This window comes from Manacus candei, unplaced genomic scaffold (genome assembly GCF_025592945.1).
Source record: "Manacus candei isolate 608988 ecotype Guabito, Panama unplaced genomic scaffold, ASM2559294v1 h1tg000078l, whole genome shotgun sequence".
Classification (NCBI taxonomy): Eukaryota; Metazoa; Chordata; class Aves; order Passeriformes; family Pipridae; genus Manacus; species Manacus candei.
The window spans coordinates 2,221,161-2,246,708 of NW_026138126.1; the positions used below are offsets into that span (position 1 = coordinate 2,221,161).

General features: G+C 56.3%; 1 protein-coding gene across 14 annotated transcripts in view; it reads left to right on the forward strand.

Moving 5' to 3' along the window:
• TCF3 (transcription factor 3) overlaps positions 1-25,548 on the forward strand; it is an 84,904-nt gene that overhangs the window by 29,641 nt on the left and 29,715 nt on the right. For all 14 annotated transcript variants that reach the window (XM_051810624.1, XM_051810636.1, XM_051810637.1 and 11 more), the window contains exons 4-6: positions 14,978-15,051; positions 16,060-16,153; positions 24,736-24,803. In XM_051810624.1, the coding sequence (XP_051666584.1) occupies positions 14,978-15,051; positions 16,060-16,153; positions 24,736-24,803 (236 nt within the window). The remainder of the gene's footprint in view (positions 1-14,977; positions 15,052-16,059; positions 16,154-24,735; positions 24,804-25,548) is intronic.

Consider the following 25,548-nt stretch of genomic DNA (forward strand, 5'->3'; position numbering starts at 1 on the left):
GAAAATTCAGCCACTTTTCTTCAGGACAGCAGCTTCTCATCCACAAGAAGGGTGAGCTCAGCTCTCACTCCCAGCAAACTGCAGCTCCAGCTTTTTAACTGATGCAGCTCCTTTTGTTCAGAGAAGAAAACATTCCTTTGAGCTTCTCATAGTTAAAAGAAAGCAAGCTTTGAGCAAAATATCAGAGAAGCTTGTTAATGGTCCATTTTCCTAGACAGTTATATTGGGATTCCTGATAAGAAGTGTTAGTGCTTGGCTTGACAAAAGCACCACAAATCGAACCATCCTGTAGAGGAGACACAGGCAAGATAACCTAATAGGTCTCTTTTTGTCTGCAGCTTGTTGCTGTGAGCAGCACAGCCCTGATGTGTGAGCACTCAGAGGGCTGGGATGTGGGTGTGAGGCAAGGCTGGATCCTGCCCTGGGTTTGTGGGTTTGCCTCCCCTCCCACCTTCCCAGCATCACCCAGCAATGGCCTGTGCATGCCCAAGGTAACGTGGAAGTCTCAATAAAAATAATAAAACCTGTTTTCCTGAGACTTCCATGGGGCTTCTGAGGGACTGTGCAGTGGTTTTTTTTCAAGGCCCTTTTTGTTGTCCACCGGCAGGGATCAGACCAAGGAGCACCAGCTCCTGCCAGCTGCTGCTAAGGGATGCCAAATTCACACCCAGGAAATGGTTTGAAACGTGCAGGCAGGAAAACAGTGTTGGTTAGTCCTGGAAAATAGAGGAGCTGTGAGGGAGGATCCGTGCTACACATTGAGTGCCATCTACTGGCACCTCACCCGTGCCATCCACTTATCCGGGGACAGGGAGGGACCAGGAGTGCCCAGCCCAAAGGGACGATGGTGATCCCTCAGTGATGTCCTCTTGCCCTTCCTTGTAGTGCCAGGGGGTGCAGGAGCAGCCCAGAGTACCTGCTGAGGTGGCACATCCCAGCCTGAGCTGGTACCTCATGCCCACGGGAGGCGTCCACGCTGCCCTTGGCAGAGGCTGTGCCACCCTTCATCCTGTCCTCTGCCCTGAGCCTCCCCAGGCACTTCTCTACACCCCAAACCAGGCCAGGTGACACATCCAGATTTATAAAAACCCACCCTCCCCACCAGCTCAGTCCCTTAATCCCTGACCAGTGTTCAGGCTGAGGCCCCGTGTGGAGCCAGGGGGGTGATCTGGTTTTAGGGACGAGGGAAACCAGGGCACAAGGGGTTGGAGCAACTTTTTGGTGTCCCCTGACCAGTGTATGATTAGAAACAGAGTCTCAGGGGCTGACTGGCAGCCTGAACCCACGGTGTGAAGCATCACTGATTCCTACCAAGGCCAAGAGTGTGAGCCCTGGCCCTGCACTGTGCACACCAGAAACCTCTGGAGCCTCAAAGCTGGTGGGTTTGGGTGGTTTTGTTTCAGGTAAGCTCTTCCTGTGACTTGTCCTTTTGGCTTTAGGGTTACAAGAGGAATTTGGAACACGGGCTATGTTACACAAAGACGTGGATTCTTTCAGGGGAAGGGGCAGATGAACATCTTGAAATGTTTATGTGTAAAGAAGGGGGGAGAAAGAGCTGTGGTCTCTGAACATGGTGCTCTGTAGTAGCAAGTGGATTGAATTCAGCCCTTTTTAATGCAAGTTGAATTATCAATGGTCTATTCAATTACAGAAATATTTGGCAGAGCTCTAAATAGGTCACATCTGTCTTTAAATTGTTCTTCAGGTAGATATCTCACTGTGTGGTGTCACATTGAGCAGTTCTGTAAGAGCTGGTGTCTGGGAGGGAAAACTCTTTGGCTGTACAAGCAGTTACCCCCCAAAACTCTGCACCTGGTACACTCTGACCCCCGGGTTTGCTTTAGGGGTGCCTTAGTAAGCCTGGCTTGTGTATTTTGGGCATATCCAGCTACTGCAGTTTGCACCCCTGAGATTACTGTCTGTAACTGGGCATGGCCAGAGGCTTTGTTGGCATCTCCTCTGCTCCTCTTAGGGTCCAGGGTGGCATCCTGATCCCACTGTGCCCCCAGAGATGTTCACCTTGGGAAAGGAGAGAACACAAAGACCCAACTTTTGTTGTGGTGACCAGAGTCTGGAGGTTACTTGCGAGCAGGAGCTGGGGCTGAGGGAGGGAGGCAGGTGGTGGTGAGAACACTTTGTTTGGGAAAGTTTTCCTCATTGTGTCCAGCAATTCTTCTTAGATGATCCTTCCTGTGGGCTGAATCATCGTCTCGGCAAACACGTTGGCTCCCGAGCCGGCCCCGCGGCCGCATCCTGTGCCGGGGCATCCCAGCTGAGCCTGAGGGTGCTGGGCTGCCCAGCACCCCGCAGGATTGCAGAATAGCCACTCCTGGGTGTCTCTCTCTGCCCTTTGGGCTTGGTTTTTCCCAAGGAAGTTTGCAGGGATGGTGCAGGCATCAAGTCATCAACCACCATCCCTCACCCCGCTGAGAGGAGACTCACAAACAAACTCCCAAGGCCACTGTGGTGGTGTCTACGTGTGTTTGGCCATTTCCCCGTGGAATTTCCACATTTTTTGGAAGCAGTCCTTAATTTGTCTAATTTTTAACAGCCCCTGGCCTCCCTCCCTGCAGGTCTGTGGCAGTGGAGGGCTGGGAGGGCTCACGTAGGCACGGCTGGCACCGCCGGAGCTCGAGCCCAGCTCTTCGATCCCAAACCTCCTCTCTGGCAAACTTTTGGGGTTTTTTTTTTTTTTTTTTGGGTCAGTTATGAGTAAACGTGCTTTTGTCCCCAGTTTTGTCCCTTGGTGAGTAATGGAAAAACCAAGTGGGAAAAGATTTCTGCTCCCCAGAAGAGAAGGCGACGTCCCGGTCGCGGCTCCGCGGCCGTGATTCGATTTTACATTGCAAATGAAACAATCCTTGGAAAGATGCAAATCAGGGCGGAAATAGAGGGAGATGCTGCTGAGTGAAGGAGTGGGGGGGGGGTGTTGCACCTACTCGGGTGTGTAAAATACAGCACGGCCCGAGGGACGTGGGAGGTCACCGAGGGCATCCCAGGGGACTGGCTGTGTCTCATTCCTCACTGCCTTCAGGCTGCTGAGTTCACTCAGTCACTCAGCAAAGTGAATTCTCTCTCTCTCTCTCTCTCTGGGCAACAATCCGTGTGTGAGTGTGGAGTGTCTGCAGCTTTCATGAGTGTGCAACTTTGTGGTGAAATAAATGAGCTGGAAAAACCAGGATGTGGATTTAGTCGTGCTCTTCTCCCTAAAGCTCTCTGTTTAATGGGATATAACCCCTGGCTTCGTGAATAACCCTGGATCTACTGAATTTAAATTGTTTTGTGGTAGCAAATGTGTTGATGTTGCTGAATGCATGTGAGGCAGAACATGAGTGAAGGTTCTCTGCAGAGCTGTCTGAGCATTTCAGTTCCCTTGGGGGAGAAGGGACTGAGAGCAGCCCTGAGCAGAAGGACCCTGGGGGTGTGGGGGGATGAGAAGCTCCACATGTGCTGGCACCCAGAAACCCCCCTGTGCCCTGGGCTGGTCCCACAGCGTGGGCAGCAGGGGAGGGGGGATTCTGCCCCTCTGCCCCCTCAGGTGAGACCCCCCTGCAGAGCTACCCCAGCCCTGGGGAACAACAGCACAGGGACGTGGAGCTGCTGGAGAGAGTCCAGAGGAGGCCCCAGAGATGCTCCAAGGGCTGGAGCCCCTCTGCTCTGGAGCCAGGCTGGGAGAGCTGGGGGGGTTCACCTGGAGGAGAGAAGGCTCCAGGGAGAGCTGAGAGCCCCTTCCAGGGCCTAAAGGGGCTCCAGGAGAGCTGGAGAGGGACTGGGGACAAGGGATGGAGGGACAGGACACAGGGAATGGCTTCCCAGTGCCAGAGGGCAGGATGAGATGGGATATTGGGAAGGAATTGTTGGCTGTGAGGGTGGGGAGGGTCTGTCCCAGGTTTCCCAGAGCAGCTGTGGCTGCCCTTGGATCCCTGGAAGTGTCCAAGGCCAGGTTGGATGGGGCTTGGGGCAACCTGGGCTAGTGGGAGGTGTCCCTGCCCATGGCAGGGTGTGGAAGGAGATGAGCTTTGAGGTTCCTTCCAACCCAAACCATTCTGGGATTCCATGGCTGCAGCTCCCAGGAGTCCTCAGAGGTCCTGCAGACACACGTGTGGGCTCCAAGCTGGGCTCCTGCATGTTCCACACAAGGATGTAACTCCTTGCAGCTCCGTGGATTTTAATCTTTAGTGAACAGAGTGAAGTGTTTTCCAGCTGCAGGGCTGGGAGCAGTGAGAATCCTCGTGTTGGCAGCTCTGGGTCACCTCGGGGTGCAGCACTGTGGGGAGGTGACACGGTGGCACTGCTGGTGTCCAGGGCTGCAGTTCCCTGCACCAAGATCTATCTGAGCCAGACCCTGGGTTCAGGGCACGGGTGTGTCCCCAGCCCCTGTCACAAAGTGCTCTGGGGAAGGGCTGAGGTGCTGTGTGACACCTCTTGGACAGGGGGACTGTGGGGTTGGGTCTGAGCCCACTCTTGTGCAGGGTTGGTTTTATCCCAGGCTGCTTCCAGGGGGCTCATCATCCCCAGGGTTCAGGGCAGCCCCTCGTGCTCTCCCACCCTCCGTGGCCCCTGTCACAGAGCTGTGGGACCACGGGGCTGTCCAGCCCTGGTGAGGGTTCCTGCTGTCCCCTCACACTGGCTCTGCCTCTGTCTGCAGGGAGGGAGCAGAGCTGCTCCTGCAAAGCACTGCCTGACCCGAGGTGTAGCAAAGGAAAAGCAGCTTCTCTGACACCTGTTACGGGTCTGACTCAGCCCAGTGTTGTTCTTGGTCCTTTTCCCTGCACTTTTGTCCCTCAGACCCTCCTGGCCATCCTGCTTCTCGCAGGGCTCAGAGAGAACCTGGGGATGAGGGACATGGATAGGTCTATCCCAGAGAGGCTGAGGACAAGGGACACAGTGGGTTTGTCCCACAGGCTGGTGACCTTTAGAAAGCACCGACTGGTCGAGCCCTGTGTTATCCTCCAGCCCCTTCTCATGCCGCTCCTTTGTGCTCGTGTTTGGTCCTTGCTGGCCTTTGTTTTTACAGCTGGGGGAAGTGTTTTGAGCTTTAAAGTTTATTTTCTTCCCCCTGGTTGTCGTCACAGGTTTGTTTTCTTTCTCCCTGTGGCATCTTGCTGGCTCTCCTGGGGGCTGGGAGAGAGGACTGTCTGCTCTCCATGAATTTCTGCTGGAGGGAGTGGGCTCTTCCCTGCCCTTGGGGGGCCCAATGGCCTCGCTGCCTTCCCTTGCTCCCACTGGCTTTTTGTTATCTCAGAATCCCAGAATGGTTTGGGTGGAAAGGGACTTAAAGCCCATCTCATTCCACCCCCTGCCATGGGCAGGGACACCTTCCACTAGCCCAGGTTGCTCCCAGCCCTATCCAGCCTGGCCTGGGACACTTCCAGGGATGGGGCAGCCACAGCTGCTCTGGGAAACCTGGGACAACCCCTCCCCACCCTCACAGGGAAGAATTTCTCCCATTATCTCATCTCACCCTTCTCTCTGGCACTGGGAAGCCATTCCCCTTGTCCTGTCCCTCCATCCCTTGTCCCCAGTCCCTCTCCAGCTCTCCTGGAGCCCCTTTAGGCCCTGCAAGGGGCTCTCAGCTCTCCCTGGAGCCTTCTCTTCTCCAGGTGAACCCCCCCAGCTCTCCCAGCCTGGCTCCAGAGCAGAGGGGCTCCAGCCCTTGGAGCATCTCTGTGGCCTCCTCTGGACTCTCTCCAGCAGCTCCACGTCCCTGTGCTGTTGTTCCCCAGGGCTGGGGCAGCTCTGCAGGGGGGTCTCAGCTGAGGGGGCAGAGGGTCAGAATCCCCCCTCCCCTGCTGTCCACGCTGTGGGACCAGCCCAGGGCAGGGGGGGTTTCTGGGTACCAGCATACGCAGCCGGGGCGTGTGGAGCTTCTCATCCCCTGCACCCCAAGTCCTTCTGCTCAGGGCTGCTCTCAATCCATTGATCCCTGGTTTTTTAGCTTGGTAAATCCCGTCCAGTTTGACCCTTCCTCCAGGAAGAGAACAGCCCAACAGTTCCCCCCTGTCACCAACCTTGGGGCTGTGGATCCAGTCCTTGGCCACGCTGTGGGCACGGCTGGTGGTGGCTGTGCCCTGGGGCAGCCCTGTCCCACCACGGGCACTCCTTGTGCAGGGCCTTGGAGAGGCTTGGGCTGGCTCAGGGGATTTATTTCCTCAGTGATGGTTTTAAGCAGGCAGAGCTTTATTTTGATTGCTGTAGAACCGCTCCCCAAAAACACAGTGGGGACCCTCCTGTGGGGCTGCCAATGACACTTGTGTCTAAAGGGAGGGATGGTTGAATTTGTTTGTTGCATTTTGTTGTTTTTTTCCAAGCCTTCCCCATCCCTGTGCCAGGCACTATTTTGTTATTTATTATTGCATATTATTATTATTATTATTATTGTTATTATTATTATTATTATTAATGCACAGGGTGGGATTGTTGGGGGGTCCTGCAGGGCCAGGAGTTGGACTTGATGATCCTTGTGGGTCCCTTCCAACTCAGGACATTCTGTGATTCTGTTTCTGGGATGTCACCCCCAAAACCAACCCTGGGGCTGCCTTGGAGCCTGCCCTGTCCTTTGGGAGCAGTTTCAGTGACATTGGAGCATCTTGCAAAGACCAGGAGTAACTAAAGTAGTTCTTTGACTCTTTTTTCCCCCCCTTTCTGGTTAATTTGGGTGTCCTGTGCAGGGCCAAGAGTTGTACTTGCTGATCCTCATGGGTCCCTTCCAGCTCAGCATATTCTGTGATTCTCTGATTTTGGTGTTGACTGTAGATTTAGTTTCTCTCCATACTCATCCCATATCCAAACCCAACGGGGAATGGAGAATTTTTCCATGGATTTTCCATGGTTCTCTTCCATCTTTCCCCAGCCACAAACATTTCCTAAAACCCGTCTCTGAGTGTGCAGAAACTGCTGCACTGGAGTGGGGCACAGGAGATGCCGGAGCAGATGCTCAACAGAGGAATTAATGATCACCCAAGTGGTGGCATCAGCTTTTTTAAGTCAAAAATTATCCCTGAGTGTGTGTTTGGTGGGAAGGGAGGCAGCAGCAGGTGCTTCCCAGGAACAGGGGATGTGCCTGTCTTGGCTTCGAGCTCTTGGTCCGTTCATCCCCACACAGACAAATGGGCAGAGTTTGCTCCAGGAATCCTGCAGGGATCTGTGGTAGTGGGCTCTGGTCCAGTCGGGTGTGTCCCCTTGGGGTGCCTGGGCGGGGATGTCGGGGTCCAGAGCACCTGTTTTCAGGATCCCAGAATGTCCTGAGTTGGGTTGGACTGATGAGGATCATCCAGTCCAACCCCTGGCCCTGCACAGACACCCCAACAATCCCACCCTGTCCCTCAGAGCATTGTCCAAACGCTCCTGGAGCTCTGGCAGCCTTGGGGCCGTGCCCACTGCCCTGGGGAGCCTGGGCAGTGCCCCAGCACCCTGTGGGGGAAGAACCTTTCCCTGAGATCCATCCCAACCCCCCTGGCACAGCTCCAGCCCTTCCCTGGGTCCTGTCCCTGGTGTCAGAGGGCAGTGCCACCTGGCCCACTTACTCCTCCTGGACAGCCTGGCCCTGGACACTTGGACACAGCTGCTCCTCACCATCGCCACCAGTTTTGGTCCAACCTCAGATTTCCAGGCAGTGGAGGGGAAAAAACGTCCCAGTGCAGCCCCATGAGCAGGGCCCTCTGGGGTGGCATTGCCAGGGACCCCGTGCTGCCCTCCAGGTGTTTGAGGTGGGTTTTTTACCCCCCCCTCCCTTTTCTTTCTAATTGTTTTGTCGTGCGCCGGGAAAAGGAAGTGACCGAATTGTGGAGTCCACAATCGACGTCCTGTAAACAGGACTCCACTCACAGCTGTTTTTTCCTATTTGGGGGCGGACGGGGCTGGTAAATAAACAGGCAGAGCTGGGAGCTGCTCCCAGCACCCCCTTTTTCCTCGCAGGGCTCTGCCTGCACCCCCGAGCCTCTCCCAGGGGCGGGTTGTTCCGTGCTGAGTGGCAGTGACGGCTCCGAGGAGCCAACTCTCTCCAGGAAAAACAACAACTTTGCTGCTTTGCCTGGGACTAAAGCTAATTACTACTCGACTAATTTTATTGATTTCCAATCCCTTTTAGCAGAGATTTTGCTGTGGGGCTGATGGCCAGGGCGATTAGGACACAAAGCCGCTTAATTTGGAAGTGTTTATCATCAGCCTTCTGTCACCTCTGCTTCACATCAAACCACGGGGGCACCGCTGGCCCTGCCCGGGGTGGCCTGTGCTGTCCCACCTCTGAGGGACAGACTCCTCCTGGGGCTTGGAGGGGCTTTGGAACTGGATGGTCTTTAGGGCCTCTCTGAACACAGAGCATTCCATGATTCTCAGTGTATTCCATGAGATTCGTGTGCTGCTGGCTGGGGGCTTTTACTCCCAGTTGCTGCTACATCCCTGTCCTGCTCCGACCCACGGGCACTGCTGCAGAGCTGGATTTGCTGCCTGGCTCTCAGAGCCCCATCATGGGCACAGAGTGGCCAGCAGACCTTCAGAGATGGACAATGGCAGCTGTGGTTGCCTCTGACCCTTCTCCAGCCGTGCGAGGGATTTGGCCTAAATATTTTTATTAGAATTTAAAAAAAAAAAAAAAAAAAAAAAAAAGCCTGACCTAGTGGTTTTGATGGGAATCAGATTAGGGAGAGAGGGCTTGGACACTGGCAGATTGTGGGGGCAGGGGTGGCTGGGGGGAGGGAGATGCTCAGCCCAGCTCAGTCACAGCTCGAGCAGCACAGCAAGCCCAGAGTGTCCCCCCCACTGTGGCCTGTGATGGTCCCATCACTGCATCCTCCTCCTGACAGGGAAAACGAGGTGCCTTTGGGTCATTTCGAGTCACAGGGAGAAATTCTTCCCTGGGAGGGTGGGGAGGCCCTGGCACAGGTTGCCCAGAGAAGCTGTGGCTGCCCCTGGATCCCTGGAAGTGTCCAAGACCAGGTTGGAGGGGGCTTGGAGCCACCTGGGCCAGTGGAAGGTGTCCCTGCCCACAGCAGGGGTGGAACTGGATGGGCTTTAAAGGCCCCTTCCCACCCAAACCATTCCATGATTTCAGCCTGCTGGGCCACAGCTTTGCAGCAGTGTTTGCTCTCCTCAGGGTAGCCCATTGTGCAGGATTCAAGAGCAAAGACTCTGGATCTTGCCATACAAATGGTGTCTGAGAAGTCTCGGGAGCAAAATGTCCTGCTCTACATCCCTGCATGTCCTCTGGATCCGGAGGGAGGGCTGCACCCTGCGTGGGCTTTGCTCACAAAGAGATCACTGGGGGCTGAGCTTGTTTTGAAAGACCTTTCACAGAATCCTAGAACATTGGAAGGGACCCCTAAGGATCATCTAGTCCCACTCCTGACCTCATCCAGCTCAGGACCTTGGCCTGAGCACAAAGGCTGGGCATTGGGGAGGGCTTGGTCACGTCCTGGTGCTCAGAGCACAGTGTGACTGCAGAGCCAGGCTCCCTCCCAGGCCACATCCCAGTGCTGTGCTCAGACTGGGGCTGCAGAGCTGTCAAACACCTCAGGGCTCACTCTGCTGGCAGGACCAGCACCTGTGCCCGGGGGGGTTTGGGAGCTCTGCTTATGGAAACCAGAGTAGCATCTCTTGGTGAGGCATTTTCAGCTCCAGGGACCCCGTGGGTGGCAGCTGGAAGGCAGAGAGCAGGAACTGAGCAGGAGGGATGTGGGATGGATCACCAAACCCTACACCCTTTTAATGCCTTTTCACAGAATCCTAGAATGGTTTGGGCTGGAAGGGACCTTAAAGCTCATCCAGTGCCACCCCCTGCCATGGGCAGGGAACCTTCCACCAGCCCAGGTGGCTCCAAGCCCCCTCCAACCTAGCCTTGGACACTTCCAGGGATGGGGCAGCCACAGCTGCTCTGGGCAACCTGTGCCAGGGCCTCCCCACCCTCACAGGGAGGAATTTTTCCCTAACATCTAAACTAAATCTCTCCTCCTTTAGGTTAAAGCAGCTCCTCCTTGTCCCATCTCTCTCTGCCCGTGTTTTCTTGTTTTCTTGACCCAAGTTGTTCCTCCTGGACAGCTCCCATTGCCCTGTGTCACTGGGCACTTGTCCACAGCCTGGTACCATGGCTCGTTGCTGCACTAAGGACTTTATTTTTTCTGAGACTCAACGTGGTTAAATTATTTTTATCCCTGCTGGAGCCTGGGACAGCTCCTGTCTGTCAGCTCTTCTTGGCTGCGGCAGAAAAATCGTAAGGGGGGAAAAAAAAATGACTGTCTGACAGCTACATCTTATTCTATTAGTATGTTTTAATTAGAACATGAGCAAGAAATGTGTTATGAATATTCATGCCCAGGGTTATTAAAATGCACAATTAATCTGTACGCGGTTTAATAACTGTATTAATGGCGAGAGGAGGTAGCTCCTATTTTTGTCTTTTCTCGACTGGAGAGTGTGCCTTAACTTGGGTAGCTGGGAAATGGGGTTGTTTTAAAATTGAGTTGGCTCCTGCCAGCAGCGTGGGCACGTGGGCGTCTCCAAAACTCACACACCCTGCGCTGGAAGGGTGGCAGAGCCAAGAGCTCCAGCCCAGGGGGGTGCTGGGATGGAGCTCACTCTGCAAACGTGACTGGGCTCGGTGCCAGGGGAGTTTTCAATCACAGAATCACGGAATCGTGGAGTGGTTTGGGTTGGAAGGGATCTTAAAGCTCATCTCATCCTGCCCCCCTGCCATGGGCAGGGACACCTTCCACCAGCCCAGGTGGCTCCAAGCCCCGTCCACCCTGCCCTTGGACACTTCCAGGGATGGGGCAGCCACAGCTGCTCTGGGAAACCTGGGACAGACCCTCACCACCGTCACAACCAACAATTCCCTCCCAATATCCCATCTATCCCTGCCCTCTGGCACTGGGAAGCCATTCCCCTTGTCCTGTCCCTCTATCCCTTGTCCCCAGTCCCTCTCCAGCTCTCCTGGAGCCCCTTTGGGCCCTGCAAGGGGCTCTCAGCTCTCCCTGGAGCCTTCTCTTCTCCAGGTGAACCCCCCCAGCTCTCCCAGCCTGGCTCCAGAGCAGAGGGGCTCCAGCCCTCAGAGCATTTCCATGGCCCTTTGGACATGGTATCTGTTGGTGCCATGGATTTTGTTGGTTTTTGCCAGGATGGTCTGTGCTTTAACAGATCTGTGCCCCAGGCTGAGGCCGTTGGGAGCGAGGGTGATGCCCGGGGATCTCCATCTCACCTGGGGCAGCACATGAGTGAGGCAGAAAACACATTGCCTGGTGCCCCAAGGTGCTTCTGCCCCTTCCCTGGGCACTTGGGTTGCCTCCAGAGCTGCTGGGATGGAGGGGTCTGGGGGGGCTGCTGGGGTGCCCTTGGGTGAGCCCCGAGGATGCCATCACGGGGCTGTCTGAGCTGTGGCCATCCCACACCAGCTTCCCTCTCCTCCCCCTTCTCCTTCCTCTTCCTCCATCTTCATCCAGCCTGGTTGCTCAGTGCCAGCTGTGCCCAGAGGAGCAACAGGCTCGTGGCCATGGCCAGCACATGCCCTGGGCTGGGGAAGGTGTGACAGTGTGACAGCCCCCCCTGTGTTCGGGGGCTTTGTGATGTGAGTGGAGCAAACCCTGCTTTGGGAGCTCTTCCAGAGGCACCTGCCCTTGGCCAAACACTGGCAATTCGCAGGGCTGGCAGAGGGCATTTGCTGCCAAATTGTAGATCCTTCCCAACGCGAGGGGAGGGAAGAGCAGGCTGGCAGTGAGAGCAGCACAGATGCCAGACGTCGGGCGCGGGCAGTCTGCTTTCTCCTGGCTTCGTCCCAGAAATCCCTGAATTCTTCAAACACCTGCAGGCTGAAGATGGGAGGGTTTTGCCAGCACCTTTCACGCTGGTGGCTGCAGCCTGGGGAAGGTGTGAGACCTTATTTTCCAGGAGACATCAGACAAAGAGCTGGCATGGGCACCTTTGGAGGTGGTGGAGCCTTGGCTGCTTCCAGAGCCATGGGGTGCTCTTTGCCACAAGGGTGGGACAGTGATAACCTCACTTCACCTTGGCAGCCATTGGAACTACCTGGAGAGTACAGGAGGTCTTTTGGGTGTCCTTAGGGGGTTATAGAATCACAGAATCCTGGAATGGTTTGGGTTGGAAGGGACCTCAAAGCTCATCTCATCCCACCCCTGCCACGGGCAGGGACACCTCCCACTAGCCCAGGTTGTGCTCCAAGCCCTGTCCAACCTGGCCTTGGACATTTCCAGGGATCCAGGGGCAGCCACAGCTTCTTTGGGCAACCTGTGCCAGGGCCTCCCCACCCTCACAGGGAGGAATTTCTTACTAAAAAAGAAGGGTTGGTTTGCTGTAGGGGCCAAGAGAGCAGCCCAGGACCTCGACACGCTCTGGAGAGCAGCTCATCCTCTGCAGCTGCCATGGGAGCACCCAGGGGGTTTGACCCCTCTCTGGGGTCTCTCTGCCATGCTGGTGACACCACAGGATGGGAGCAGCTTGTGCCAGGGGTTTCTCCTTGTTTAAGGGGTGTGTGAGCCTCCCCCTCAGCTTTTGTCACCTCTGCCACCCGCTGTCTCCTCTCCCTCCTTCCTTGGGGAAGCCTGGCAGGTTTATTTTTATTTTTTCAGGGATTTTGGCACAGAATCCCAGGATGGGTAAGGCTGGAAGGGACCCCAGTGGGTCATCTGGTCCCACCTCCCTGCTCAAGCAGGGTCATCCCAGAGCACAGCAGCACAGGATCGTGTCCAGACTGTTCTGGAATATCTGAAGGGAATAGCTGAAGGTTCTTGAATATCTCAAGGGATGATTCAAGTGAGGGAGGCTCCACAAGCTGGGCAGAATTCACCCCGGGCTTCCAGGCAGCCCAGGGCTCTCCAGAGACTGTGGTGCTGCAGTCCTTGTCCTTCCAGCACAGAGGGAGGGTGTTCCAAGGGTGTCCGAGCCTGCAGATCCTCCTCGTGCCTCCTCCCTGACCCTTGGGGAGCTTTAAAACCACCCGTGACAGCAAAATGACTCCAAGGAGCATTTTTTTCCTCCTGCCTCGCTGGGGTTTGCAGGGATTGCAGATGAATTGCTTTTGGAAAAACACATTAGCAAAGCAAAAGTTTATTCTAGGAAGTAGGAGGTGGGAGAATTGGCAGTAATTCTCCCCAGTATCCAAGGTATTATTAGAGGCTTATCCCTGCTCTGCACAGTAATCACATTGGAAATTTTTGATTAGAAAACAAAATCTAAATGAGAATTATGAATATTCATTAGGTGTGGAGATTAATATGCATAATTATGCAAATTAGACAGCAATTAAACACCAATTCTCTGGGGAAATGATTAACACAAAGGCACCGAAATAGAAGGATGTAATTTGAAAGAAGTTTCTGGTTAAATGAACAGTGAGGGGAGCGGAGGAGACAAATCCATGGCATGTTTGCCATAATAATCAGCTTTGCCGAGCTGGAATGGGAGTGAGCCCCGTCCCCCTGCCCCTGCTCCATGTCCTTGCTCCCACACACTGCCCACCCCACTGTCCCCACTGCTGCAGGCAGCTCTCTGCTCCCAGCACAGCGTCCTGGGGCACCTGGAAGGGCCATCCCTGCTGGCACTTTGGCTTTTGGAAGGGCCAGCACAGGGAGAGCCCCCGGGACCCCAGTGCTGCCACGGGGTGATCCTGGGTGCTGCCAGGGGTGCCACGTGTCACTCCATGAGTGTGGCCATGAACCCCTGTGTGGGGTTGGGGTTGGCCAGTGCCCTCCACCCTGCTCAGCCTCCCAGGGGCTGGGATTTCTCCTTGCTGGTGTCCATGCAGTGTCTCCAGGGATGATGCCCCCACCCTGCCCAGCCCCCTCTCAAATCCCTGGATTTAACCCCCCGAGCCTTTAAACCCCTGGTCACCCACCAGGGCGGGAGATGGAGCAGCACAGCCAGAAATGCTGCTGCCCAGTCAGGTTCAGGATGTTTTCCAGGGAATGCTCTTTATGAGCAGTCGTGGTGTCAGCTGGAACTTCAGCTTTGCTTATGCAACACCCCAGGATTTTTGTGTCCTAGTGGGAATTTGTATCTCCCTGAAGGGGATCCAGGGAGGGACTTGGGACAAGAGCCTGAAGAGATAGGACAAGGGGAAATGGATTCCCACTGCCAGAGGACAGGGTTAGATGGGACACTGGGAGGCAATTCCTCCCTGTGAGGGTGGGGAGGGGCTGTCCCAGGTTTCCCAGAGCAGCTGTGGCTGCCCCTGGATCCCTGGAAGTGTCCAAGGCCAGGTTGGACGGGGCTTGGAGCAACCTGGGCTAGTGGAAGGTGTCCCTGCCCATGGCAGGGGGTGGGATGAGATGAGCTTTAAGATCCCTCCCAACCCACAGCATTCCATGACTCTCTGGCTCCCTGGGGTGCCTCGTGGGCCCAAGAGCTGCAGCCTGGGTGGACCTGGCAGGTGATGAAAGGAGCTCAGTTCCCCCCACAGGCTGTGCAGGCTCGTTGCAAAACCCTCCTGGTTGGTCCTTTGCCATCTGGGTGAGATCCCCTTTTGCCAGGGATGTGCTTGGAGGGCTAAAGCTGAGATGAGCAGGAGTGTGCTCTGATGGGCCCTGCTGACATCACACCTGGACACCGTGACCTTGTAGCTCCATGGACAAAAATCAGGTCCTGCTGGAGCACTGGGATGGGTGCACTGGGATGTTTCTGACTCACTGGGATGTTTCTTTCTCCTCTTCACCATCAGTCTGTGGGGGGAAGAGGTTGATGGGTGCTCTCTGGAATAAAGGAGTTAAAATACTTGTTTCTCCTCTTCCCACTGTCCCGTGTTTTGAAACATTTCCAGGCTGTGGTGGGATTTGCTTTGAAGTTTGTGGAATAAATCCCAGCAGGAGTGGGAAGGTGAGGAGGGAGAGGGGAGGCTCAGTCACGCCAAGTGGAAGTGGTTTATTAATGAAAATATTGTTTTGTTTGTAGAAGGAAGAGTTAATTTTACGAGAACACCTTTGAGGCTTTGCTGATAAAGCAAAGAGTAACCTTTGTTCTTCCTGTTTTTCGGTAGGCTTGGATGAAAGGCCGGGATCAGGTTCCTGGGGAACGGGAGATCAAAACAGCTCCGCGTTTGACCAAGGAAGGGTAAGGACAAAGCACAGACAGGAGCTCCAGCCCAAACAAACGGGGGCTTTCCCAGGCCTCCCAGAGCATCGGGAACAGCTTCTCTTGCCCCATTTTGGACGTGGGTTCTGGGAACCCTGCGGGGGGGACAGCAGGGAGAGGGGCCTCCCATCCCCATCTCCCCGGGCTTTGCTGCCTGGAGGAGGTTTCTCCTCCAAAAACCTCCCCCAGACCCACACTGGGGTGGTCTCCCATGGCTGCTCAGGCATCTCCCCTCCCTGCACCCAGGGTTGGTGTGGGAGAGGGGTGCTCCTGGGTGGGGGTGGGACGGGGGTCCCACAGATGGGGTCACGATTGGGTGGGCTGAGGTTTCTCACCTGGTGACGAAGCTTTCTGGGCACCCACCACTCAAGGGAGACCAAGGGGATCCACCACATCATCCAGCCAAAGTGGCCTTAGTGGGGATGGAGAACATGGAAAGGGTTTTGCAGGGAAGGAGTCGAGGCTGCAACAGCTCAGGACTTGGGCCTGGGGAGGGGAAGAGAGGAAAGAGATGAACTTAGTGGAAACAGTGTTATTTTGGCAGCTGCTCATGTTTTAATGGGTTTGTGTGATTCATTTTTGCAATGGCACCTTTCCCTCCCCTCTGGTCAGCAGCGGAGCTGTCGCTGTGCTGTCAGCTCTCATTTATATATTTAGAATTTATATATGTATATAAATATGTTAAAAAATCATGTTTATATTTATCCAGCCTTTTCTTAGCCCCTTGTCCCCCCCTGGCTCGGGGAGAGCCTGCCTGGTCCCACCTGGTGGGTGCCAAACTGCCTGAGAGCTGCAAACCATGGTGCCATGTCCCCTCCCAGCGCCACATCCTCGTGGCTGCACTGCCCAACTCTCCTTTGGCATGAGGATAAAACCCCTTTTTTTACAAGGAGCCTTTGACTTTGCCCCTGCCTGGGGGAGGCTGGGCCCTGACAGCCCCGTGTTTTGGGGTTTGGCTCCCGTGTAACTCTGCTCTTGTCCCAGCAGAGCTATGGCGAAGGCCCCCACTACGGCGAGCACCGGGACATGCCCTCCCACAACAGCATCTCCTCGTCGCCCTTCCTGGGAGCAGGACTCGTGGGTAAGTGCCTCCCAGCTGCCTGGCAGGTCCCCAGGGCAGGGCACACGTGGCACAGGCTGGCCCGTGGTGGTGGCAGCGTTTGCATCGACCGGCGTTGCCGTTCCCCGTGTCAGACCCGCTCCGGGTGTTCTCCCAGCTGTGGCCCAGGAGCTGGGATCCAGAGGGTTTCACCAGTGCCCAACCTGTGGGACAGCTGCCGTGTTTTGTGTGTGTGGTTATTTTTCTCTGCTTCACAGGAGCACCCAGAGGCAGTAGCAGAGATCAGTGCCTGACGTGCTGGCACAGGGCTGAGTGTGCTCCTGGGAGCTGGTAATCAGGGGTGGGAGAGCACCAGGAATGAGAGGGAGAGAAGAAACACTCATTGCTAAGGATTTAGGACAACGTTAAGGACTTGGGATGAGCCTGCTTGAGTGGGGAGGTGTGACCAGATGACCCCACTGTGGTCCCTTCCAACCCAGTGACTTGGAAGGGGCTCGTGGCTGTGTCACCTCCCAGCCTGGCAGCCCCTGCAGAGAGCTGGAGGTGCTCCCCTTGCTGCAGTGGGATTTGGAGGGGCCTCTTCCCTTGTCCTGCAGGGCTCCAGCAGCCCCATCTGACTCCCCCATCCCCAGCTCCACCTGGGCAGTGTGAGGAGCTCCCAGGTCCCTGTGAGCACCGGAGATGATGATCCTGCGTGACCGGACGTGTGTGACCATTTACCCAGTTACCTCTCCCAGCTCGGGGGCGGGAGGAGAGATTAAGAGCAGAAAATATCCATCCTGAAGGGCTTAGAGAGCTCTAATGGCATTAGAGGTCAGGAATTGGGGTTAGTCCTCCCCACCTTTGCCCACGCAGGGCTGGTTAAACCCTCCGGCGCGTGCGGAGGGAGCGGTGCCGGGACGGGGCTTGCTTCGGGTGTGAAGGAGGGGTGAGAAGAGGGAATGGTGTTTGAAACGGAAAATCCCCCCCACGACAGGACCTTCCTCCTGCAGAGCTGGTGGGAAAGGGGAAAAGCAGAGCAGGGTTGTGCTGGGAAGGGAGCAGCCACATGTTGGCTGCTCCTGGCTCAGGTCAGAGCGAGGGGCTCCCTGTCAGCTCTGCTCCCCCCTTTCACCCCTCGTGTTGCTGGGGGCAGGTGTGTTGTGTGCAGGTGGAGGAGCATTTCTGAGCAGCTCCCCCATCCCTCTGCAAGGGCGGTTGTTCCTTCTCAGTTCTGCCCCGGGAGGATGTCAGTGAAGCAGAGGAGAAGTTTCTGAGCAGGACGGGGGAGCCTTGGTGCAGCTCAGCGGGGTTTTGGGGGGGTGTGCGTGGGGGGGCCCATCCCAGCCCATCCCACACCTGGGGCCAAGGCAGCCTTGAGAGTTTCCAGCCCAGAAGGAGCTGCCCGGGGAGGAACACGGAGGTTTCCCCTTTGATGTGTGCAGGGAAGACACCTTTGGCTCCCTCTCAAAGCCGGGGCTCCCGGTCCTTGGCAGGCGCCGCGGCACTCCCGGCGCTCCCGGCGGGGCTGCCGGCCCGACCGGTCCCCGGCACGTGGAGCTGGAGCCTCCACGGCCCCAGAGGGTGGTTTCCAGTGGCTGGCCCTGGAGCTGAGGGCAATCAGTGGCCTGTGGGACAGTGGCCACACTCTGTGCCCGAGGCTCGAGTGCTGCGTCCCCGCGGGGTCCTGACCGGGCAGTGGGTGCAGCACCGGGAGCTCCAGAAATGGGGAACAGCCAGAGGGGTAAAGGGGTTCTTCACATTTCAAAGTCCCTTTTGTTCCTAAAGTTGGGTGTGGTAAAGTAGAAAGCGTCGATTCTTGGAGCAGGTTCCAAAATACATAAATAAGTTTTCATTGTAGAAACGTGGAATGGTTTGGGTGGGAAGGGACCTTAAAGCCCATCCAGTGCCACCCCCTGCCATGGGCAGGGACACCTCCCACCAGCCCAGGTGGCTCCAAACCCTGTCCAACCTGGCCTTGGGCACTTCCAGGGGTGGGACAGCCACAGCTGCTCTGGGCAACCTGTGCCAGGGCCTCCCACCCTCACAGGGAATTTTTTCCCAATATCTAATCTAAAGCTACAATCTGATCTAAACCTGCTCACGTGCTGATGGACCCAAGGAAGACCATGGGATGGATTTTCTCTTCCTCTTTTCCAAGCTGCTTCTGAAAGTTTTTCAAGTGGCCAGATGCTGAGGGATAGGGGAGAGGAAGGAGCAGTGCAAAATAGTGCTTTTGCATGCAGGAGTGTGAAAGCAGTGGCAGAATGGGAGGGAAAGGAGAGTTTTGGAGAAAAGCCATCAAGGTCCCCCTGGGCTGGGAACCTCACTCCAGTGGGGAACTTGAGTGGAATCAGAGAATTTGAAAACTGGAGGAGGTGGAGGGAGCAGATGAGGATGAACATGTTCTGGTACTCTGTGGATGAAAGGTGTGTGAGACATCTGAGCCCTTCTCCAAAATCAGAATTTGTGTCTCTTTCCCACTTGATCTCTCTCTCCAAGAAGGATCAAGAACTGCTGAAAGAAACATTTTGGGTGGGCTATGAATGACCTGTGTTGGCAGTGGTGGGCTTGGCCAGCTAGAGATGGAGGCTGAGCTGAAAGGGCCCCCCAAAGACAGTGTGGGCTTTGGCTTCCCGTGCTGCTGCAGCTCTGAGCACAGTCATGGTGGTGCTGGCCTCCTCCTGGGACCCCTGTCCTCTGGATTTCGGGTTCCTGGAGTCAGAGCATGTCCCAGGGCCAGGCTGCAGCCCCCCATCCTCTGACAACGGGCTCTAGGGACAGCGAGCACCTTCCCAGGGCGCAGGGACACTGCTGGCCAGGCAGCACTTGGTGGGGAAACGGAGCAAAACGGTGATTTTTTTGGCTCTGTTTTCCACATGGAAAAAGAGACTCCTCTCTGACCAGGCTTTTGGTGGGCTGAGGAGCTCCTGCCAGCCCGAGCTTTGGAACAATCCTTTCCAGAGTGGAGATTTCACCTGCCCCTGCAGGCTGGTGGCGTTTTGGGGCCGTGAAGTGGCCGAGGAGGATCCCGGGTGCAGCCTGTGCTCCCCTTCCCTCACGAGCTGTGTCACCACTCAAACTGATCTGACATGAGCAGAGGGCAAGGGGAGAGATTTAGAAGCTGCAGGGTGGGGTGGCCCTTTGGATAGAGGAGCAGTGGAACACGTGTGTGTTCATCCAGAGCTCTTCCCGGTGTGTCCCTGCACCGGGAGGTGGCTTTGAAAACTCCGTGGGCAGAAATCCATGGAAAAGGCAGGGCTGGAGGGATTTGCCTGGCCCAGGAGAGAAGGAACATGGGTGTGAGTTCAGCCAGAGTAGGGCACTGCCAGCACATCCCCAAAATCCCTGTGAGGCTGCAGCCCTGCCCCTTGTTCCTGTCCTGGTGGGTCCCTTTGCCATCACCCACCCCGTGCCCTCCTCCCCTGCCCAGAGTCCCCTCCTGGAGCCGTGAGGAGGGGGCTGCTCAGCCCCTGGGGCAGAGCTGGGGCAGCACAAAGCTCTGGTGCACAGGCCAGGCAGGTTTAATCCCTGCTGTTCCCTGTCATTCCCTACAAGCAGGCAGTGATCCCAGCAGTCCTGGCATGGGAACAGCATCCCCAGAGAGACAGTCACTGCCTGCTCCTCACTGCAGCCCTGCCCCAACCCAGGCTTGAGGTGGTGTCCCTGTGGACTGCAGGGTGCACACCTCATCCAAAGCCAGTTTGAAAGGAAGAGCACTGAAATGTGTTCAGCTCAGACACAGAGATGTTGGATTTGGCCTCGTGGATGTTCTTTTGTTGAACATCCTGTGTCTGGCACGGTGGGATTTGCTTTGGGAGGCCCCTGCAGCACAGAGCAGGGAGGGGCTGCCCTGGCATGGGACCTGGGGGAGCTGCTCTCAGAGCTGACCTTCCTCTGCCCTCAGGGCTCCCCCAGAGCTGGGGGTGATGCCTCTCCTGCACTCAGGGACAATGTGAGGGGGATCTTCAGACTCTGCCACAGCTTCAGCTCCACGAGGGGAGGGGGAAAACCAGAGCTGTGTGCAGGACTGACTGGGCAGGGAGCTCTGGGCTGTGCTGCACGGGGATGGGATCACCTGAATTTAAAAAAAAGAAGAAGAAAGTAAATTAGAAAATGTCCAAAGGAGGGACACAGAGTTGGTGAAGGGTCTGAGGAGTGTCTGGGCACTGCTCTGGGACCAGGGACAGGGCCCAGGGAAGGGCTGGAGCTGTGCCAGGGGGGTTGGGATGGATCTCAGGGAAAGGTTCTTCCCCCACAGGGTGCTGGGGCACTGCCCAGGCTCCCCAGGGCAGTGGGCACGGCCCCAAGGCTGCCAGAGCTCCAGGAGGGTTTGGACAACGCTGAGAGGGACGGGGGGGATTGTTGGGGTGTCCTGTGCCAGCCCTTGGGGCTGCTCCTGGAGGACAAAGGACATCCTGAGGACATCTGAGCATCCCAGCCCAGGGTGTGGAGAGGTGACAGCAGTGTCCCTGACTCTCCCAGGGTGGTGCCAGCACACAGCATGGTGACAAACCAGCTTGGCCCAGAGGATGAGGAGTGTGAGAAGGGCTTTTCTGTCTGTTTGAGATCACCAGCTTCACAATTTACTGTTCATCTTCAGCAGGGGCAGGCAGGGAGGGGGTTGGTTAAACAGTGAGGAAACTGATAAGCCATAACAGATTTCTTTCTAGTAATTATTTCTAGTAATTAGCTGCCTTTCAGAGCAGTGTTTCTAATCGGGTGGGTATTGTCAGTGCCTGTGGATTGGGGTCTTCCTGGACAATGGTTTTAATGGGGGGGTTGTTGCTGCTCCTGGGTTTTTAACTTTTTTTTTTTCCCTCCCCCTTTTTAATCCCTGGCTGTGTTTTTCCTCCCCTTTTTCCCCAGGCTGGAACTCTAATGGAATTATCTCTAATGGTGCAGGGCTGGGGGAGGCTCGTGGTGGGTGGTGAGTGGTGGGAGCTGCACCAGGGCTGTTTCAGGGATGGGTGATGTGGGGGCACTGGGTTTGCCAGCAGGTGCTGGAAAAACTCGTAGGCAGCACTTAAATACCTTTCCTTGGGATGTCCTGTGCAGGGCCAGGAGCTGGACTCTGGTGATCCCTGTGGGCCCCATCCATCTCAGGGCATTCTGTGAGTGGGGACAGAGATGGCAAAGCCACAAGTTCACTTACAAGCAGTTTGCTCCCGTGGGGGTGAAATGCTGCCACAGTCCAGGTGCCAAAGCCAATCCCTGTTGCTGCCAGAGCTGGTGGGAACCTCGGGAAAGAGGAGTTTTGACTGTGCCACCTTGTCCCTGGGCTCAGGAGCAGATGTGCCTTTGGGAGGTGCCAGCACAGACGGTGGGGGGGGTTCTCTGGAGAAGTCCTGGGTGAGGGCAGGGCCTGGGGGAGGCTCCCCTGAGCCTGGCACAGCCGGATCCTGCAGGAGGGAACGTGCTGGGGAGAGGAGAGAGGCTGGGAAAAGGCTTGTGGAGCGTGGCTGAAGGCAGCACGGGCAGGGAAGGGGCAGGGGAAGGGGGTGGCAAGGGGCAAAGGCAGGAGGGGGATGCCAGGACTCCCAGCAAGGGAATGCCAGGAAGAGCTGGAAGTGCTGAATGCTCCCAGCCAGTTTCTGGATGCACCTGGCTCGAGGTGCCTCCACAGTGCTTCACCTTGGCATGTTAAAATTTGCAGAGGTAAATCCCACAGAGAGGATTTCCAAAAAAAACCCCTTTCTTCTTCAAGGGATTTATTCCCAGCATCTTCTGATCCCTCTCCCACAAGATCCCTTAACACCCGTCTGCAGGATTTCAGTAATTCCGTCGGGAGCAAGATGGCACTGGGGGAGATTCCTGGGGGTTTCTTTGTGAAACCTGCCTCCATCCTGGTCCCTGCCTCCTTTCTGGGCCTTTGCCACCTTTCCTGGCCGGTGCCCTGGGCTGTGGCTGCCAAGGGGTGACCAGGGTGACTCCGGGTTTGCCGCCTGTGCCGGTGGCATCTCCCTGCCCGCAGAAACAGCTCCTTCTGCTGGCAGGTTCAGCTGCTTCTTGCCCCACTTGTGGACTTCTGGAATTGCAATAGGCCGAGTTACCAGCCTGGAAAGGTTTGCCATTCTCTTCTCTGCCTTGTTTTCGTAGGAAATTAGATGTAGAATTTCTACTGCCGAGCTTTTTGCTGCTTTTCCCCCCGTTATGTGATGATGGAGGGTGCAGGAGCTGGGGCTGGCTGGGGGCTGCCCTCTATTTCCCAGTCTCCCACATCCCAGGAGGCTCCCACTGATCCAGGCGTGCAGGAGACACTGACACCAGGCACATTAACCAAGGAAGGCATTAGAGGCCATCCAGGGAAGGTTGTGGGTTTGGAGCAGTGCAGTGCAGAGCTGGCCCTGGGTTCAGAGAATCCCAGAATCTCCAGAGCTGGGAGGGACCCACAGGGATCATCCAGTCCAACTCCTACCCTGCCCAGGACACCCCAACAATCCCACCCTGTCCCTCAGAGCGTTGTCCAAACCCTCCTGGAGCTCTGGCAGCCTTGGGGCCGTGCCCACTGCCCTGGGGAGCCTGGGCAGTGCCCCAGCACCCTGTGGGGGAAGAACCTTTCCCTGAGATCCATCCCAACCCCCCTGGCACAGCTCCAGCCCTTCCCTGGGTCCTGTCCCTGGTCCCAGAGCAGAACTCAGTCCCTGCCCCTCCGCCTCCCCTCGGCAGGAGCTGCAGCCCCCGAGGAGTCTCCCCTCAGTCTCCTCTGCTCCAGCTGAACCAGCCAAGTGCCCTCAGCTGCTCCTCAGACCCTTCCCCATCCCCGTGTGCTTCTTTTGGACACTCTCCAACATCCCTCTGACATTGATTAGATGTTTCTGACACTGTGGCCCCAAACAGCCCCCAGGACTCGAGGTGAGGCCGCCCCAGGTCAGAGCAGGGTTGGACAATCCCCTCCCTGGCCCGGCCGGCGATGCTGGGCCTGATGCCCCCCGGGACAGGGTGGCCCTTTGGGCTGCCAGGACACTCTGCTGACTCAGATCCAACTGGCCACTGACCAGGACCCCCAGGGCCCTTCCCCTGGTGCTGTTCCCCAGTCCCTCCTTCCCCAGTCTATCTGTGCATTCAGGGCTGCCCCATCCCAGGGGCAGGATCCAGCACTTGCCCTTGTTAAACATCTCATGGTTGGGGATTGCCAAAACTTCCCAACCATGGCCAGGAGCTCTGGTTCAGCCCAGGTTCTCTGGTGATGGCTGGGGCTGATGGAAGGGGGTTGGAACAACCTGATCTAGTGGAAGGTGTCCCTGCCCATGGCAGGGCTGTGGAACAAGATGGGCTTCAAGGTCCCTTCCAACCCAAGCCAGTCAGTAATTCCATGATTCCCGACTCCAGCCAAGGCGTGGAAGAAGCAGTGTGTTATCAGATGGGAGGTCTGGCTGCTGCTGTCCAGCCAAACCCACATGGCATTACCCTGCTTTCCCTCTGCTGTAGGAGTAACTGTGACCCACCTGATGCCACAACCTGCTGAGTCCTCTGCAGCGTGGCCAGTGCTGCGGCAGCTCCAGCCCTTAAGCTCTTTTAGAAATTAGGTCATTTAGGGGATCCATCCTCTGACATCCTGACCTTTGTTTACTTAACGTTTAAGCCTCTGAGGGAACAGCAGCAGTGCCAGGTGTGCCTGGCTCCTGCTGGAGGTGAGGGCTGGGGGGTGCTGGTGTTCCATGACCTTCCCATTGGGAATGGGGGTCTGGGCTTTGGGGATTGCAGTGGGGGAACCAACTCTGAAGTTTTTGGCTCGAGTTCAAGGCCTCCATGGTAAGGTTGCAAAATGAGCAGCCTCCTCTCTCTTCCCATCTGGCACAGGTTTCCCAGAGCAGCTGTGGCTGCCCCATCCCTGGAAGTGTCCAAGGCCAGGTTGGACGGGGCTTGGAGCAATGTGGGCTAGTGGAAGGTGTCCCTGCCCATGGCAGGGGTGGAACTGGATGGGATTTAAGGTCTCTTCCAATCCAAACCAGTCTATAAAGTTCACGAGGGCACTGCTGGCACAGGGCTGCTCCCGTGTGGATCCCGTTGGCAGCAACGCTCCGGCTGTGAGGAACCCACGGGCCAGGAGGAGTCTGCCTGGTGGGACTGAACAGAGGCAAGGAAGGGAATGCTTTCCTATTAATCCCTGCTCTTCAGATCTGGCTGGGGTTTGGAAAGTTGAATCTCCACCAGGAGAGGGGGAGAAGGTGACCAGTGCATTGTGAGGGAGCAGGAGCTCAGCTCTCGTGCTCCAGGACTGTATTTCCTGTTGTCTGGAAAGCACCTGTGGAGTCTGGTCACTCATCCTGGCGCTTGGTTTGCTCCGTCCCTGCCTCTGCCAAGTTCAGCTGGCTGGATGTGAGGTGTCTGCAGGGATTTTTTTGGCTCTGGGCTGACACTGGCAGTTTCCATGGCCACAGGCACTTCCCCGCGCCGCTGCAGCGCCGGCTCTCGGTATTTGGGGACCCACTCTCCATGAACTTAAAGCAGCTCCTGTTTTAGCACAAGCTTTTTTGGGAGGCTGTCACTGCCATGGGGGGCAGAGGGAGCTGCCTCACAGAAACAGGCTTTGCCCCTCAGCAGGGCCCGGGGGGTTGGGGGCACACAAAACATGTCCCCCTCTCTCTTACCCAGACCCTTGTCTTCTCTCTCCTCTGCAGGGAAGAGCAGTGACAGAGCCTCGTACTCCACGTTTGGAAGAGACACAGGGATACCAGGACTAAACCAGGTAATGATAAAATGCAGGGAGGTTTCTTTGCTTGATTTACTGGCTCCCAGGAGTGAGAGCCTGTGAATAAAACCAGCCTGGGGTTTGCACCTCACCTCTGTGCACGGGGTCCTGGAGAGCCTCTGCTCTGCTCCAAAACCTCTGTGGAGTGTCAGGAGTTCACACAGGCGTGTGTTGCTGGCTCAGAAGAGTTGTCAGAGGTTAGAAAATGTTGGTTGTAGCAGCTTCTCACTTCTTTTCCAAACCTCTTCAGTCAGGCTCACTTGTTTTGTTATTGTTAATCCTGGCTTGTATTTAATCAGCCGTGACCCGGCTACGCTGTCTTGGTGGGGAGTTCCAGTGAGTCAGATCCAAGCAACACCTTTCCCTGTGCCAGGGTGGCCAAGGAAGGCATTTTCTCCCTCCTGCTGCCTGCCCTGGGGCTCTCTCTCTCTCTCTCCCTCTCCAACCCAAAAATCCCCCAGTACCCTGTGTCCCAGTTTAGGGGAGGGAGATTCCATGAGATGGTTTCTGTGCTGTTGTATCATCATTTCAGTGACTGTTGGGCAGTGTTTGTGTTTTATGGTGGGGACCCACAGCCAAGTTGTGTGTTCAGCTCTGGGGCACCAACATCAGGACGTGGAGCTGCTGGAGAGAGTCCAGAGGAGGCCCCAGAGATGCTCCAAGGGCTGGAGCCCCTCTGCTCTGGAGCCAGGCTGGGAGAGCTGGGAGGGTTCACCTGGAGAAGAGAAGGCTCCAGGGAGAG